The 15,631-nt window shown below is 32.9% G+C and overlaps 2 protein-coding genes across 2 annotated transcripts in view; one reads left to right on the top strand and one right to left on the bottom strand.

The window, feature by feature from the left end:
* LOC100115042 (SET and MYND domain-containing protein 4) overlaps positions 1-15,419 on the top strand; it is a 656,582-nt gene extending 641,163 nt beyond the window's left edge. Inside the window, exons 6-7 of the transcript XR_004226915.2 lie at positions 14,706-14,880; positions 14,959-15,419. The gene's annotated coding sequence lies outside the window, so the exon portion shown is untranslated. The remainder of the gene's footprint in view (positions 1-14,705; positions 14,881-14,958) is intronic.
* On the bottom strand, positions 2,180-3,469 carry LOC116416531. Its single transcript, XM_031925389.1, has 2 exons — positions 2,329-3,469; positions 2,180-2,231 (listed from the first exon to the last, which is right to left on the bottom strand). The coding sequence occupies exon 1, from the start codon at positions 3,298-3,300 to the stop codon at positions 2,332-2,334; it is 969 nt and encodes a 322-aa protein (XP_031781249.1). The 5' UTR covers positions 3,301-3,469; the 3' UTR covers positions 2,180-2,231; positions 2,329-2,331.
* Positions 15,420-15,631: the final 212 nt, after the last annotated feature.

Raw genomic sequence — 15,631 nt, 5'->3', positions numbered from 1 at the left:
CTTATTATCAACATCAATAATATAATTTAGAAAATAACATCGTAGTACCGCATTGTACGGAACCAACTCGTTAAGTGCGATCGAGACCGCGCTCTTCATCACTGTCTGCCTCAATGTTATCTTCCATTTTTTCGTCTGCCATTCAGCATATAGTTTAGTTAATAACTCAGTAATCATTTCCAATAATTTTTAGTCATGAGGTTTATCGTTTTTTTGTCACATATATTACCGCCACTTTGTTGCAGTCTGCCGGCCATTTCTCTTCCACGAAATCGTCTGCCAATAATTTTCCGCGTTTTGTAATAACAAATACTTCATATTTGTATAATTATTATCCGTGAGGTCTATCATTTTTTTTCTTATTAAATTTATCATGTTTGACCGCCCGCCCCCGCTTTAATCTTCCTGAGCGCGCTGCTAGACTGGCCACTCAATGTTCGGGAGAGCTAATAGAACCTCTCTAACTATAAATATTGCATGTACCTTATACCTTGTATTTTTATGTAGCCAGCTCTTAGACTATTCGATTTCTGAACCGAAAGAAATAAAACGATGACCTACTTATTATTATTTGTTATATTTTCAAATCTATTTATAATTGCATCCAGCAAAGGATAAAGATAAGACTATCGGACTACAAAGACATCACAATTTAATCAGTCTTATCCGCTTCCACTCACGTATACGTTCCTTTGTTTATTTATGCCAGAAGCACGTCTCATAATTTGATTTATACATTTTGCCTGACCGTGTATTCCTCAAGCTCTTCTCGCTAAGCTCGCATCCGTTGTACACATTCTATCTCGTAATCTCGTTCCAACCTTTTTTCACGATTTTTTGTCCCGTCGTTCTGTGTTGCTCCAAGCGCATTTTTTTGTTCACTCTCCCTCACACAGCGTATACACTTTTTGCACGCTTACGCTTCTTTAGTTCCATGTTTGCACTGAATGAAACTCACATTTGGAATCCAGCCCTAATTTTTCCTCGAAACGTCGTCGCGTCTTTTGTAGTATTTCCCCCCTGTGTGCAGCGCTCAAGGAAAAAATGTTTGCGATGCTTCAGTGCGGTAACCTACCACTTACTGGAAAACGTTATCATTTTTTTTCCAAAGAAACAGAAAATTGCATACCATCACAAACAAATCTAAGAGACCAGGCAAACAAGGACAAGGATTATTTGATCTTAAGCCAAGATGTGATGAGATCATCAGACTGATTCTCACAAAATTCTTGTAGCGGTAATAAATAACAAATTGCAAGCAGGCTGATAACTCCAGTGTTTTGAACTGGTGGCCCTATCTGCTTACGTATTATAGATTGCACGTTGACATAACAATTAAATTACACGTACAACTATTATCGGTTACATCGAGAGAAAGTTATTAGTTTTCAAAAGTGTACAATTATCACCGATCCGACAAAAATTTTACGCGTCATGGCCGATCCGGTCTTAACTACAATCTCTCATCGTTTATTATTTCAAAAGTTATATCTTTGTACCGCCAGCGTCTCGACTAGTCCCTTCATATTTACTGTAAAGTTATCAAAATCGCTCTCTCTAAAGTACAAAAAGATATTGCATCTCAAAATATTGCTACAGTATAATAACTTCTTTTCACGTAGTTCAAAGTAAGCTGAATTTTCGCTAGAGCATAAAGAACGTGTCATTAAGACCGGATTCAAAGCAAACACTCCAAACTCGATCGTCAACGACCCAACTGATTCGTCTTCGCGCGCGTGTCTCTCCGATGACAAAACAAAAATCCAAAAATTCTAAGTTCATCCCGCGTCGCAGAGTTCACAACTCTCACTCGCGGTTCACTGAGCTCAAAGTCAAAGTCCGGAAACGAGAGAAAAACGACTCTGCCACACAGAGTTCCGGCGCTGAGCTCCTCTCTTTCTCTCCCTTCTGAATCTTATTTTCGGCAAGTATAGGACGGCTGGTACACACTGTAATTTCGGAGCATCTGCTCTTACTATCCCTTTTCGTCTGTGTCTTTCTCTCTCTCGAACTTGCCGTAACGCACTTTTTTGTGATTATAATTCGGCTACGGGTAGGCTATCTAGTTAGGACAAATAACCAAGTAAATATATAAAAAAACAATAATAAATAGCTATTGAATACTTAACGTTTTTAAAGTAGTTACAGCAGAGACTAACGACGCTTGGTACATATTTTTAGTCAGCCTAATAGGCGATGGTTTAAACTGGTGGCATTCTGATTCTATATTGCTTAAAAATTAAATAAAAATTATATTAAAAATGACGATAAATAAACATATAAATAGAAGAGGCGAAATAGCGTTTTAACATTCTTAGCACTTTATACCTTTCAATTATTCTCCTGTTGGTATTCATCTGTTAAAGTTGTAAGTTCGACAAAAAGATATAAGGCTGCTTCTATACTAGTTGGTACCGTTACATCCTCTTTTAAAAGTTTTACCAACTCTTCAGTGAGTGATTGAAAAAGGTGTGGTTTGATGGTGAATTCTTGTAAGTATGTTATAATTTCATGCTGATCAACTGATTTTTTATAATCTCTTCTCCCATACATTTCTGGATTGTAATATAAACAATTTGGCTTCCCTGGTACCAAATCACGACATTTTTGTTTTCTTATTCGCTGTCGATTCCATTCTATTTTTATCATTTCTAAATCGTAAGCCAAAAGAGGGCCAAAGCAGTATCTCAACAGCTCTACATGTACAGGATCAGAGTCATGAAACAAATCAGCATCAATCAAATCCTTGAATAAATTGATCCAGAAATGAACACCTTGACGTCTCATCTGAGACCAATATGCCTCGATTCTCTGATTTGAAGTACGTTTGCCTTTAATAAAACTTCTGGGTCCGGTTAACTGATCTTCGTGTTTGTGACGCAGAGCTTGATGAAGAGATTCGACCCAACAATTCTCAGTCCCATGATCAGATCGCATTAAAGTTGGAATTAAGTTCATCCGTTGTAGGGTTTTTAAATAATAGTATGCAATAACCTCTGGCTTGTTATTGGTACTGGCTACCTCTAACCATAGAATTTTCCTGGAAAATCCGTCAATCCCACCATGGATTGCAAAGCCATAGGGCTTGAGTTTATCGTACCTATCTATGTGCCACAAGAAATTGGGACCGGGTACATGATATACTCGTCTTTTCAGCCTGTGACGTAGCCTATCATTAAAGCCTTCAGGATCTAAAACATGTAACGGCTCCAAAACTGTGTAGCGATATACACTAAGGCCATAAAATTGCTGTAAACGTCGCCACAATGTTTTTATAACCCACGCAGCAACCACTACCATCCAATTCTTCAATTATTGCAGCACAAATATCTTCCAAGCTACTTTCCTTAATACCTTTTCTTCTTAAACCAAGACACTGTAAAATTCTCTTTAAATGCCGGACACTTATAAATATATCATGTCTTTTAGACAATCTGTACTCCACTACTGAAAAAAAAATCAAATGACAATCAACTGATAATCAGCTAATAATCAGCTCATAATCAGTTGATAATCATGTCAAAACGTCAGCTGATTATTAGGTGATTTCAGCTCAATATGTTTATTAAAGCTGATAGTTATAAACATGCGTTTATGTGAGATAAAATGTTAATGATAATCACGTGATAATCAGGTGATAATCATTCAAAATTTGTAACCTGTAATATATTTATTATAAGTTCTTTAAAATACGTAAAATTTATAAATTTCAAATAATGAGGGCCAGTACTGGTGTTACCATCAGGATGATAACACGAAAACTCTAGCTGTGAGCTCCAATATTTTTGTTTTTCAATAATTTAATTTAAACAAATTTTTTTTAATTGTTAAAAAATAAAAATTTTGGAGCTCACAGCTAGAGTTTTCGTGTTATCATCCTAATGGTAACACCAGTACTGGCCGTCATTATGTGAAATTATAAATTTTACTTATTTTAAACAACTTATAATAAATATATTAAAGGTTACAAATTTTGAATGATTACGCAGCCCCACAATAAAAAAAATTGTCGTATCCTTTAAAACTATATCATAGTTTGCTGCTCCTTCATTTACTTTAAATTTGTTAGATGTATATGCAATTCAATAAAATACCTGTAAAAATATTAAGCCCTCTTTTTTATGGTAACGAACTATTTTATTGTCAAATGATCTACGAAGTGGATTACGCTTCCGCTTCTCCGATGTTGATGGCAGATCTCTTTTTAACGACCAACAGTAATCTGCTAACATATTTACGTCCCATCTTCCTTGGTACCTGCGCTCCATTTCCTTGATATCTTGATGAAATCTCTCTCCCTGCTCTTCGCTGTAATCACCTAGGTTTCTGGAAACTCATCAACATGCGAATATAAAGTGTAATTTTAGATTCATTAGTCAGTCTTCATTATCGGGTGTCTCTCTCAGTGTAAGTCCCAAGACGATTGATGTTGACTATCTTGGGTTTGTGTTAAGGACTTATTTCCCAAAAGTCATGTTACAGTAATCTTCATCTCACTTGTATCACTTGTATTTCCTACTTGATACGAATGGATATGAATATGCTGTTTGTTTGCTCCCAGGGTACCTCCACGTGGTGACGGTGGGAAACGACCGATTCTTTTTTTCGGTCGGCTAAACCCCTGGGTGAAGGCTTTAGGGGTCTGGTCAGGGTGAGCAAGCGGGCCCGCAGGCGTCGTCATCGAGCGACCGCAGCTCTTTGTTAGTGGGAAACTTGGCTTTCGAAGAGTATAATCAACGAATATAGACCTGTATAGAAGCACCATGCTAATGGGGGCGATGGATCCGAGATCTGTAGTTTCATCATCTCCGCGAGATGGCACCTATTGCTAATTTCTATCATGCTATCTCTCTCGCACTAATGGCGCGATAAACTTGGCCGAGCTTGTAACTAGCTTAATATCTAAAAGATTTTTACATAAAATAAAGCTGGTAATACCCCTCAACCCGATTTTTATTTAATTGTTGTTAAAACGTAAATATCTAGTAAATGTATGATTGCATAATTTCATGAACTTCGCATCAGAAAATAGTAAATATCTGTAGTTACATTAATTGCAATTAGTAAATACAATAAAAATATATAAGAAAAAAGCTCGTATAAATATTTTGCATAATGAATTAAATTTAAAGTGATATCGTAGAATAATGTCAATAGACGCTTTGAAGATTAGCATATATACGTAATAAGTGTCAAACTAAAACTTAAATTAAAGCTTAAACTAAAGTTGAAATTATAATAAAATAAACTTAAGCTTAAACTTAAGCTTAAACTTAAACTTAAGCTTAAACTTAAACCCCAAAGGGGGGCGATGATCATGTGCGACTTTCGATCTTACAACAGTAACGTCGTCGGTAGCCGTATGGTTAAGGCGTTGCGCTAGCAATTCTTATGCTGGGGTTCGAATCTCATGGTCAACTTTTTTTTTCTCTATTTTTTATTTATTTCTCGTATTTGCTCTAATATTTATAATAAAGAATTTTTAAAACATTAAAACGTGAAATACTTTACCTTCTCTTTCTTTAAGTACAAAAAGAACTCGCTCTTTGTTAATATTAGTTTGAAAACATTTAAAATAATATAGTATCAAGGGGCGCGGTAGCGTCTTGATGGCAATATAAAGTATACAGAGAATACAAAATTTACTTCAAACTAATATTATTCGATGGAAACCAATCGGGAAGGTGGCAGAGTTGTCTTCCATCAGGAAAAGGATAGGTTAAAAGGAAAAAAGGTATAGGAATGACAATGTTGACACACACACACACACACATATATATATATATATATATATATATATATATATATATATATATATATAATCTAAAATCCATGCAATTATATCACAATAAACTTTATATGCACTAATACCACAATAAACTTTATAGGAAATATAAAAAAATTACTTATTGCATTAATTGAAAATGTACTAAACATGCTTGAAAATAAATTGAGAGGATTATATTTAAGAAATAGATAAGTAAAAGTGAATCTAACTATATATAATTGAAAAATGTGAATATTCGTGAATATAAGTGAAAAATGTTGAAAAATGAAAAATTTAATGAGTTTTCAAACGTGGATGTTTTAGTGGTGTGAAAAGAATTGTCATCGGTGTTAACGGAATCTACTTTGTGCCTAGCTAATGAAGTAGAACATGATGGCTCATTTAAATCGATTAACGCCGGCTCTAGATTAATTAATGTTGTCGAATCAAAATTTAAATCATCATGAGATAATCCATCATTAATAGGCAAATCCACCTCATGAGTGACATGTTCATCAACTTCTTGAGAGTCTTCTAAAACTGCATCCGACAGATATTTTTTTGGAACTGCAGAATTTTTTAATTTTCGCGTACCTGCCTGATCTGTATATGCGACATCGTCTACTGCAAAATGCAGAGAGCAAATGCGCTTATTGTCTAGCCGCTGCGTTGTCAAGTCAATTAGACTGAAATTTCCAGATCGAAGAATCCATTCCGACCGTCTACAAAATTAGGATATTGTTACGATAATGTAAAACCACTCAACTTAAATATTTGCGTACGAGTCATCAATGTATATCAACTCTAATAGTAAAACTAGAAATAAGAAGTTGGTCCTACCGAAACTGTATAAAACGATAGGGTTTAACAATAGACCAATAATGGCTGTTAAACTATTTAATAATTTACTTCATGAGCACAATTATAGAATTCAGTAATATGAGTCTAGACACTATCCTTGTAATGTATTATCTAATTTTAATTAATGTATGAGCGGTAATTTAATACTAATTAAGTTTGTTAATAGTTTTATACGATAGTTTTAAGTTCTGTTAGACCGATCCACGTACAGAGATTCATTTCTCTCTGTGGGTTTGCTTAATTGTAAAGTAAATGTATACTAGTGGAATAAATAAATAAATAAAATTTGTTTATATAGATAGTTAAATTTTTTGCCGACAAGGTAGTTAAAATAAAAGAGTACGTGACTTTTTTATATTGATTAACAAAAAAATACATTCGTAGTGGACGTATCATTTTACGTTTGTGCAGTAAATCATTTGATAATAAATAACCAAAAAATGAATAGAATACATAGTCAAAAAACCAATCTTCAAGAAACAATCCCAAACTATAAATAAATAATCACACATCACGCGCTTAAAATATTAATAAGACTATAAGAAATGTAATTATCTAAGAAATGTAAATAGATGTAAAATCTGTACAAGAAATAAAGATATTACTACTATTAATAACACTATACCAATTAATAAATGCACCTTTTTCACTAAAAAATACAACAATAATAATTAAAATATCTTGTAATCATTAATTATATATAAAAAAAAAAAAAAAAATGGGGTGGATTCGAACTCACGATCTTTAAATGTAGCAAAATATACGAGATCTCCTTTAACCGCTCGACCACTAATTCATTGTATATTTTTAAATGTGAAAAAGGTACATATTCATTAGAGGGGGTACAAAATTTATTTTTATTTTAAATTTATATTTAATTAAGCTATAGCAAAAAATGATTTGTTTATAATAATAATATATAATTAAATAAATTATACTATAAAATTTGCATTTAAATATAACTGGAAACAGTGATGTGCAAAAAAGGTGTAATTTATTTTAAAAAATGACAGTAAATACCAACATGCATTGCCTCAAAAGAAAAACGAAATCAGTGTTACGTAATAATATTTAATATTTTATAAAAAAAATAGATAACCGTAATTAATCCAGTGTAAAATAAAAATCAATCACTCGGTGAAACAATTTTCAAAAGCAACAACGCCATGCAAAAACGAAATTCAGAAAATAATTCTTTTTTTAGATATGTTTTAACAAACATTTCATTCAACTTTTACCTGGGATTAATCTAAACATGAAATAAAGTTTCCGCAAAATTCTGTAATTCAGTTTGGTCTAACTGAAATGAAAGCAGTTTATATATATATATATATATATATATATATATATATATATATATATATATATATATATATATATATATATATATATATATATATATATATATATATATATATATAACGTTCCGTTACTATCTTTTTTATTGTATTTGTTGACGTAAGTAACAACGATTGTCTAGTTAAAAAACTTACCGTATCTCATCCATGGGAAATCGGTGAAAAGTATGTCCAGGATTTTTCGCCTTTGAACTCTCGCAGTCGCTGTAAACACATCTGGTTCGTGGAGGTGGCATGATGATAACCCCCAAACAGTTTTTTCACCGATTGAGAACAGCACAGGTATAAATACAATCTCACAGATTGTTAAACTAAATCGCGCTATTATTATTTATAAAAACTAGACACAATTTTATGCAAAATAAATGTTTAGAAACTGCGAGCAACTCGTCGCTGCATATAGCATTGATTATAAGCTCTTCGCGCTATTTACATAGCAAGATCGAGCGGGAAACTGGTACGTGCTGTGTTTTCGTGGTTATTATCTTAAGAGAAAATTTTATCTTACCAACTAATAGTTGTTAGGGGCATAAGGGGTATATAGAAACATTAAATAATCATTTTTGTATTGTTTATATAATTTTTTATTGTAAAAAATACATAAAAACACATATCTTCAAATACGAGCTAGCGCATGCGCGCTGAGTCGCGGGAAAATAATATGTAGCGGCGCCAAACGGATGGATAACAGAACTAACCGCCTGTTACCCAAGATTCTGTCCCCCCTTTATAACCCGTGATGGTTCTTCTATACAAGGTCTTGTGCGCGTATTTAATTTTAGTTTTTAAGAAGAGCGATGATATTCTATGTCACAATATGAATAAATAAATTCGCTTTGATTTTTACAAATAAGATTTTGAGTAGATACGCTTGAATTTGCGTTATCTATTTTAGTTCGAGAATATTACAAGTGTTTGACAAGTCTTTGATTTTATTATAAGTATAGGACTGATACGCTTTAAGATGCGATATCGTGCCTTACTCGAAATTTTATAAGTATATAAACGATTCGAAATAATTCTAAGTTTATCTCCCTGATACGCGTAAATTGCGTATCAGGTTTGACAGGTTTAATTTATAAATGATTTGAAAATAGAAAAATTTTACAAGTTTGAGAAATATTCGAAAATATTCTAAGTCTTCTTAAATATTCTCTGTATTTCTTTTAATTAAAATAAATGATTTTCTTTTTACTAAACAATTATTTAAAATAGATTTGTTGATAATCCAAATAAATTGACCGCAAAAAAATTAAAAAAAAACATTGCTCTAACCGAGGGTCGAACCTCGGTCCTCAACTTCCCAATCCATTATCTTACTGCCTCAGCTATTTGTGCTGTTGTAAGTATTGGAATTCTATACTGTTTTTACCTAAAAATATGTTTGATTTATGACTGTGTACAGTTTACACGTATACTTCAAGATAAAAATTGAAAAGATTTAAAATATTTTCGAAATTCTATTTTATGAGTAATTTCTGACGTGATTATTAACGTGATTTCTCGCGTGAGAAATCACGTTATAAATCATGTAAGAAATCAAGTGACTGATCACGTGATTGATCGTGTGATAAATCGCGTGATTTTTTTCGCCATGGAACGCAAATCACCGTACGATTATGATACGTTTCGGTACATTACTGTAGAATTGTGTACGTTGATGTACATTCGCGTACGTTTGCGTACGTTTTGGGTGAAATTCGGACATTTTATACAGCATTATACGTAATCGTACGCGAACGTACGCGAACGTACGCCAACGTGCGTGACCATACGAAAAGTTGCTGAAATATACTTATTTATACAAAAATGTGCAGTTTTATACATTTCAAAGATAAAACAATTTTTATACGTAAAATTTTACGGTTCTAAAATATACTCGCTTGTGCATAAGCGTATGTAAGCGTACGCGAACTTACGTAAACGTACGCGAATGTATGCGAACATACACAATTATGCATGTTTGTACACAATTGTACAGAAAAGTAATTTTTCTTAATTTTCTAATTTTTTTATATAGAAGTGCACGAGGGAATTTTTAATGACTTGCGGGAGATATTTTATTCATACTAAATGTTTTGTATAAAATGTTCATTTATTTAATAATTAAATCTTTAGTTAATTTACATATTTAGTAAGCATTGCTTGGTTAAGGGAACTTATAAATAGATCGTTTTTTTATTTTCATTAAAATACCTGGTTGATATATATCATTACAAGTTATAACATTTAAATCATTTCTTTGTGGTATTATACAATGTTTTAAATGTTTAATACATAAGTCAGCATTTTCAACTAGATAAGTGTCTTGAATTTCTATTTTATTAAAAAATATAAACACATTAATTGTATCACTATATTTTATTTTACAAATCTTTTTAATTATACTAAAATAACCATCTTCTGTTCGAAAGACTGAATCATCGGTTTTTTTCGATTGATTGTATGTGCAAGAAGTGTATCGACATCCATTGAGAATAATTTCGCAATACATTGTAATTTTAAATAAGTTTAAACATTAAATACAACAATTCCACATCTGAAAGTTCAAAAATTTTTCCCCCTACTGAAAAAAGCAGATGACAATCAGCTGATTATTATCCAAACCAATGGGTTTTTTCCATGTGGGAAAGATCGGAAATGTACTAGTCTTCGCGGCAAATCTGAACTGTACTAGTTTTCGTAGAGACCGACGATATATTCTTACTTATATTACTTGTATCGTCTCATATAATGTTGTTGTTAAAGTAAAGGTAATTGCCGATATACCATTAGTCTATAAACAATTTTCTGCGCAATAATATTATTACATTTTTTTTTAGTAACAATCTGTTTTTATTTTAAAAATCAAATGTACTATTAGCCAGTTTTCAACTATATCTACTATTCCCCAGTTTTCAACTATATCTTTTAAATGTAATAATACGTGAATATTGTAAGCTGTTTACCATATAATTTTTCAATAATATACATTTACCTACATCTACGTACGGTCGCGTACGTTCACGTACATTTGCGTACGTTCGCGTACGTTTGCATATGTTGCCATACATGCTGATCTAGATCCTTTTTTTTGCAAATGTACTCTAAATGTAGAATTCGGCACGATAGTGTACAACGACATATATCCACGTACATTCGCGTACGTTTCTGTAAAATCGTGTAAAAAATGTCCGAATTTCACCCAAAACGTACGCGAACGTACGCGAATGTACAGCATTTCAACAGTTACGTAGTGAAATGTATTGCAAATTTACGGTTTTGATTTCCATTCGGGGAGTTAGCACTAGACTGTTTGGGAGTTTACTCTCAACTTCGAGAGTTTACTCTTAATTTTCGGAGTAAACACTGAAAATTGAGGGTTAACACCCAAAATTTGGAGGTATTTTCCGTAAGGATTAACCATTGGATCGAGGAATTGCGATAATTTATTCAAATATGTATTTTGTGGATGCATCACACTCAGCGGTCACTGGTTTGTTATACACAAGTTTCTCATTTCCGTCTTTTCGTAAAAAAATCATTTTGTAATTCGGAAGATTTTGAATATTTGAAATTTGGTGCAAATGTTTATAATTTTTTGCTATGGGATTATTTTTTAAAACATTCGTCAAAGTTTCGATGTGTGATTTAACCAAATTTTCCTGCTAGTGGACCTGACGATCTCCGTCGGAAAAAGCCAGCCATTTCGACAACATAGAATTTAGTCTCTTCTCTCTTACTCCCTGATATCTTCACTATAAGTCCTTGAAATCCACCAATGAGATTTTATGCTCAGCAATATAGCTGTCCTCTAATCCAATATGGCGCTACACTACACCAACGAATATAGACTTGGTATTCGCCTTGTTAACGCGCCATCAGCGCCAACTAGTGGCCAAAAATGGAAACCTAGGTAGGTTGTAAATTTCGCGTGAGTACATACGTTTTCACATAAACAATGGAAAAAGTTAACAAAAAAAATTAGGACATTGGTGTTGTGTGCCACAGTGCAAATTTTATAAAAGTAGGTCACTCCACAGATTCCCTAAAAATGAAAAATTGCGCAAGAAATGGGTTCGTGTCCAGCTGGGCAGAGTGGAAAATGTAAGCACTGTGTGGGTGTTCTTAGAAGCTACGTGTACTGATCTCAAACAAAAACTTTTTGAAACAAACTTACGGGACATATAAACCTTGCGTCGAAAATGATTGGAGCAGACGCACATATTGGAGATTATATTTTTCCTAATCTTGCAAGCAATTACCCATTTCTTGCGCAATTTTTCATTTTTAGGGAATCTGTGGAGTGACCTACTTTTATAAAATTTGCACTGTGGCACACAACACCAATGTCCTAATATTTTTTTGTTAACTTTTTCCATTGTTTATGTGAAAACGTGTGTACTCACGCGAAATTTACAACCTACCTAGGTTTACATTTTTGGCCACTAGTTGGCGCTGATGGTGCGTTAACAAGGCGAATAGAAGAACGGTCACGGGTTAAATTGAAGGGACGAAAACTTGGGTATATTATAGGTCTCTCTTATGCAGTCTTGGGGGACAGGTATAGTGTGTTATAGGTATCTCCTGTGCAGTCTTGGGGGACAGCTATACTGTGTAGGCTCTGCGTGTATTTCAAAATGGGACCCCGCCGCCAATACCAGAGATTAGAGGAGAGATTCCCGATGCCGGTGTTAAAAATGCGTGGCGAATTCGATCATGACGCCACTTGGGGCCTGCGATCGAAGACTATACGCATCTAGAAAAGGAGCGTAGGGGAAATATACGCATCCAGCGGCAGTGGAGGAGAAGGGAGAGGCGCCATATATTCTTAGGTCTACCGCGCCTGACGCGGCGGAGGAAAAGTGACAAACGGCGACTGTCGAATTTGCGCATCCACACCTCGCGCTCGTTTCAACCAACGCCAAATAACTATTCGGGCATATTATTGGACTAAAAAGAATATTTAAACAACAACATAAGTGTAAAAAAATTAGAATCTAAAACTTTTGAAAATTCATGATTGAAAACTTTAATTTTTTAGAAGGATTATGGTTAAACCGACACAAACAAGTTAAGCTTAAGCTTAAACAAAGCTAAATTAAACTAATAAGCCACCCCAGCCTCCCGATAAACATATGCTACTTTCAGTTTTCATATGCCAACGATGATCGTGGCGGCGCGGTCCACGTTGTTGCTTGGTATTCTTATGCACTCGGGTTCGAGTCCAAGTCTCAGCAAAATTTTTTTTTCTACTTGCTGATAAAATACATAGTATACAATAATAACGCAATATGCCATTCTACTTCTGCAATTATATTTCAATTTAGGTAAGTATACGGTACAGAGGAGACCTGCAATGTATAACTACCATTATTTATAGTTTTTTACGTAAAGAAAAAATAAAATTTTAAATAAATTTAAATTATCTTATTAGTACGATAACGTTTTATTAATTACATTGATATTACAAAAAAAAATTATTAATTTGTATTCCTAAAATTCAAGAAGTTTCATTGTATACTTTTTTTTCATAAACGATTAAGAAGTAAATTATACCTATATTTATTGCAGGCCCACCGTATACTTACCTAAATTGAAATATAATTGCAGAAGCAGAATGGCATATTGTGTTATTATTGTATACTGTATATTTTATCAGCAAGTAGAAAAAAAAAAGATTTGCTGAGACTCGGTCTCGAACCCGAGTGCATAAGAATACCAAGCAAAAACGTAGACCGCGCTGCCACAATCATCGTTGATGGAGACAAACTGAAAGTAGCATATGTTTATCGGGAGGCTGGGGTGGCTTTTTAGTTTAATTTAATTTTGTTTAAGCTTAAGCTTAATTTTTTCGTTTTAATGTAATTGTGAAAACGTTATCGTACTAATAAAATAATGTAAATTTATTTAAAATTGTATTTTTTCGTTACCCATAAAACTATAAATAATTGTAGTTACACATTGCACGTCCCCTACGTACTAAAAGAATAATAATATATATTTCTTATTGTTTTTACGCATTATAAACATTTTATAAGCAAATAAAAAAAAGAAAAAAAATTGCCGAACCTCGGACTCGAACTCGAGTGCATATGAATACCAAAGCAACAACGTAGACCGCGAAAACTGAAAGTAGCATATGTTTATCGGGAGGCTGGGGTGGCTTGTTAGTTTAATTTAGCTTTGTTTAAGCTTAAGCTTAACGTGTTTGTGTCGGTTTAACCATAATCCGTCTAAAAAATTAAAGTTTTTAATTATGAGGGTTGATTTCATAAAGACGATCATGGCCACTGACATTAAGGGCTTAGAGTTTAGTCTGTAATAGAGTTTATCGGTGATTGTTTATAAATATATCATTGTTTATGAATTATATTCACGCCGCTTATGTTATATTTCTCCTCTATGCTCTGCCGCGCCGCAATGTGATCGTGTACTCTCTACTTCCCTCTGGCCCTGGCCACATAGACGCGTATGCGAGCGTCTGCATAATGCGTACGCGTGCGAAGAAGTCACTAAGAAAATGTGGTGATTTTTCATACTGCCAACTATCCAAAGTCACTTTCCTAGAAGAGAAGACGAAAATACAAATACACCGCAAACAATCATAACCTCAACGTTCCAATGTCTACCTATCTACACGTTCTCACTCTTTCAGAATAGATAATAGTAAATAAAAATGTTAAAATAGCAAAATCTCTTGTAATAGAATATTAATCAATTATATTTTTCTATTAAAGCAATAACAGCATAAAATCATGAACCCAGTAGAAAGGATCATTATCAGATATTATGCTGCTAACACTTTTATGTTCGATCATGAAGATGAAAAGTTCTACTCATTGTCAGAGAAAGATAATGTTTTATCAAAAATACAAAGAGTTATTTTGGAAGAGCAAGCTATAAATATGTCAAGTATAATTAATCCATATATTAAAAATTAAATCAATAAATGAAAAAATTGATATTACATACAAATTATTGATGTTGCAGAGAAAGACATTAAAGATACATACAAATCTCTTAGTGATAATTTTGTAAAGACCGATAAGTTGGTTGAAGCCAAAAAGGATGTTATATATTTACAAAAGTGTTTGTATCAAAGGATGTACTTCATACAACCATTTTTGTCGCTGAATCCAAAAACTAAACCTAAATCTACGTATGAAGTGAAGAGGAATATTCAATCTTCTGAGACCTGTTCAAAAGCTTTTATAGAACTTAAAGCATATCGTATAAACACACAAAAATTGATGCCAAATAAATATGTTAATATTTTAAATAAAAAATTACAGGAGAACTCTGTTACACGTGTTGCAGAGATTAAAGTTTTGTATCATTTTGAAATCGATAATAGCTTTTAAAAAACATGTAGAACATACTTTGTAAACAATAAAATTTGTATTAGTAAACAAATGTAAAAAAGCACTTAAATAAAATTTTATAATTAAAAATGTGTTTAACTAATTCTTTTTATATGTTGATCAATACCAATTTGTATACGTATCAAAGAAAAAGTAACAGTTTGCAATATATGCTTTTAAAGCTTTAAATATCAAAATTAAGTAAAAACTTGGATAGACTGATCCACCTACATATGTTATACATACTATATTGATTTCAATGTTCTCATTCAAATCTCTCTATTCGCTCTGTGCACAGTTTA

Source organism: Nasonia vitripennis, assembly GCF_009193385.2.
Source record: "Nasonia vitripennis strain AsymCx chromosome 2 unlocalized genomic scaffold, Nvit_psr_1.1 chr2_random0010, whole genome shotgun sequence".
NCBI classification, from domain to species: Eukaryota; Metazoa; Arthropoda; class Insecta; order Hymenoptera; family Pteromalidae; genus Nasonia; species Nasonia vitripennis.
This window is presented reverse-complemented; position numbering and strand designations above follow the sequence as displayed.

Coding starts and splice junctions, on each gene's coding strand:
- LOC116416531 (XM_031925389.1), bottom strand. CDS start 3,300: ATGGTAGTGGTTGCTGCGTGGGTTATAAAAACATTGTGGCGACGTTTA.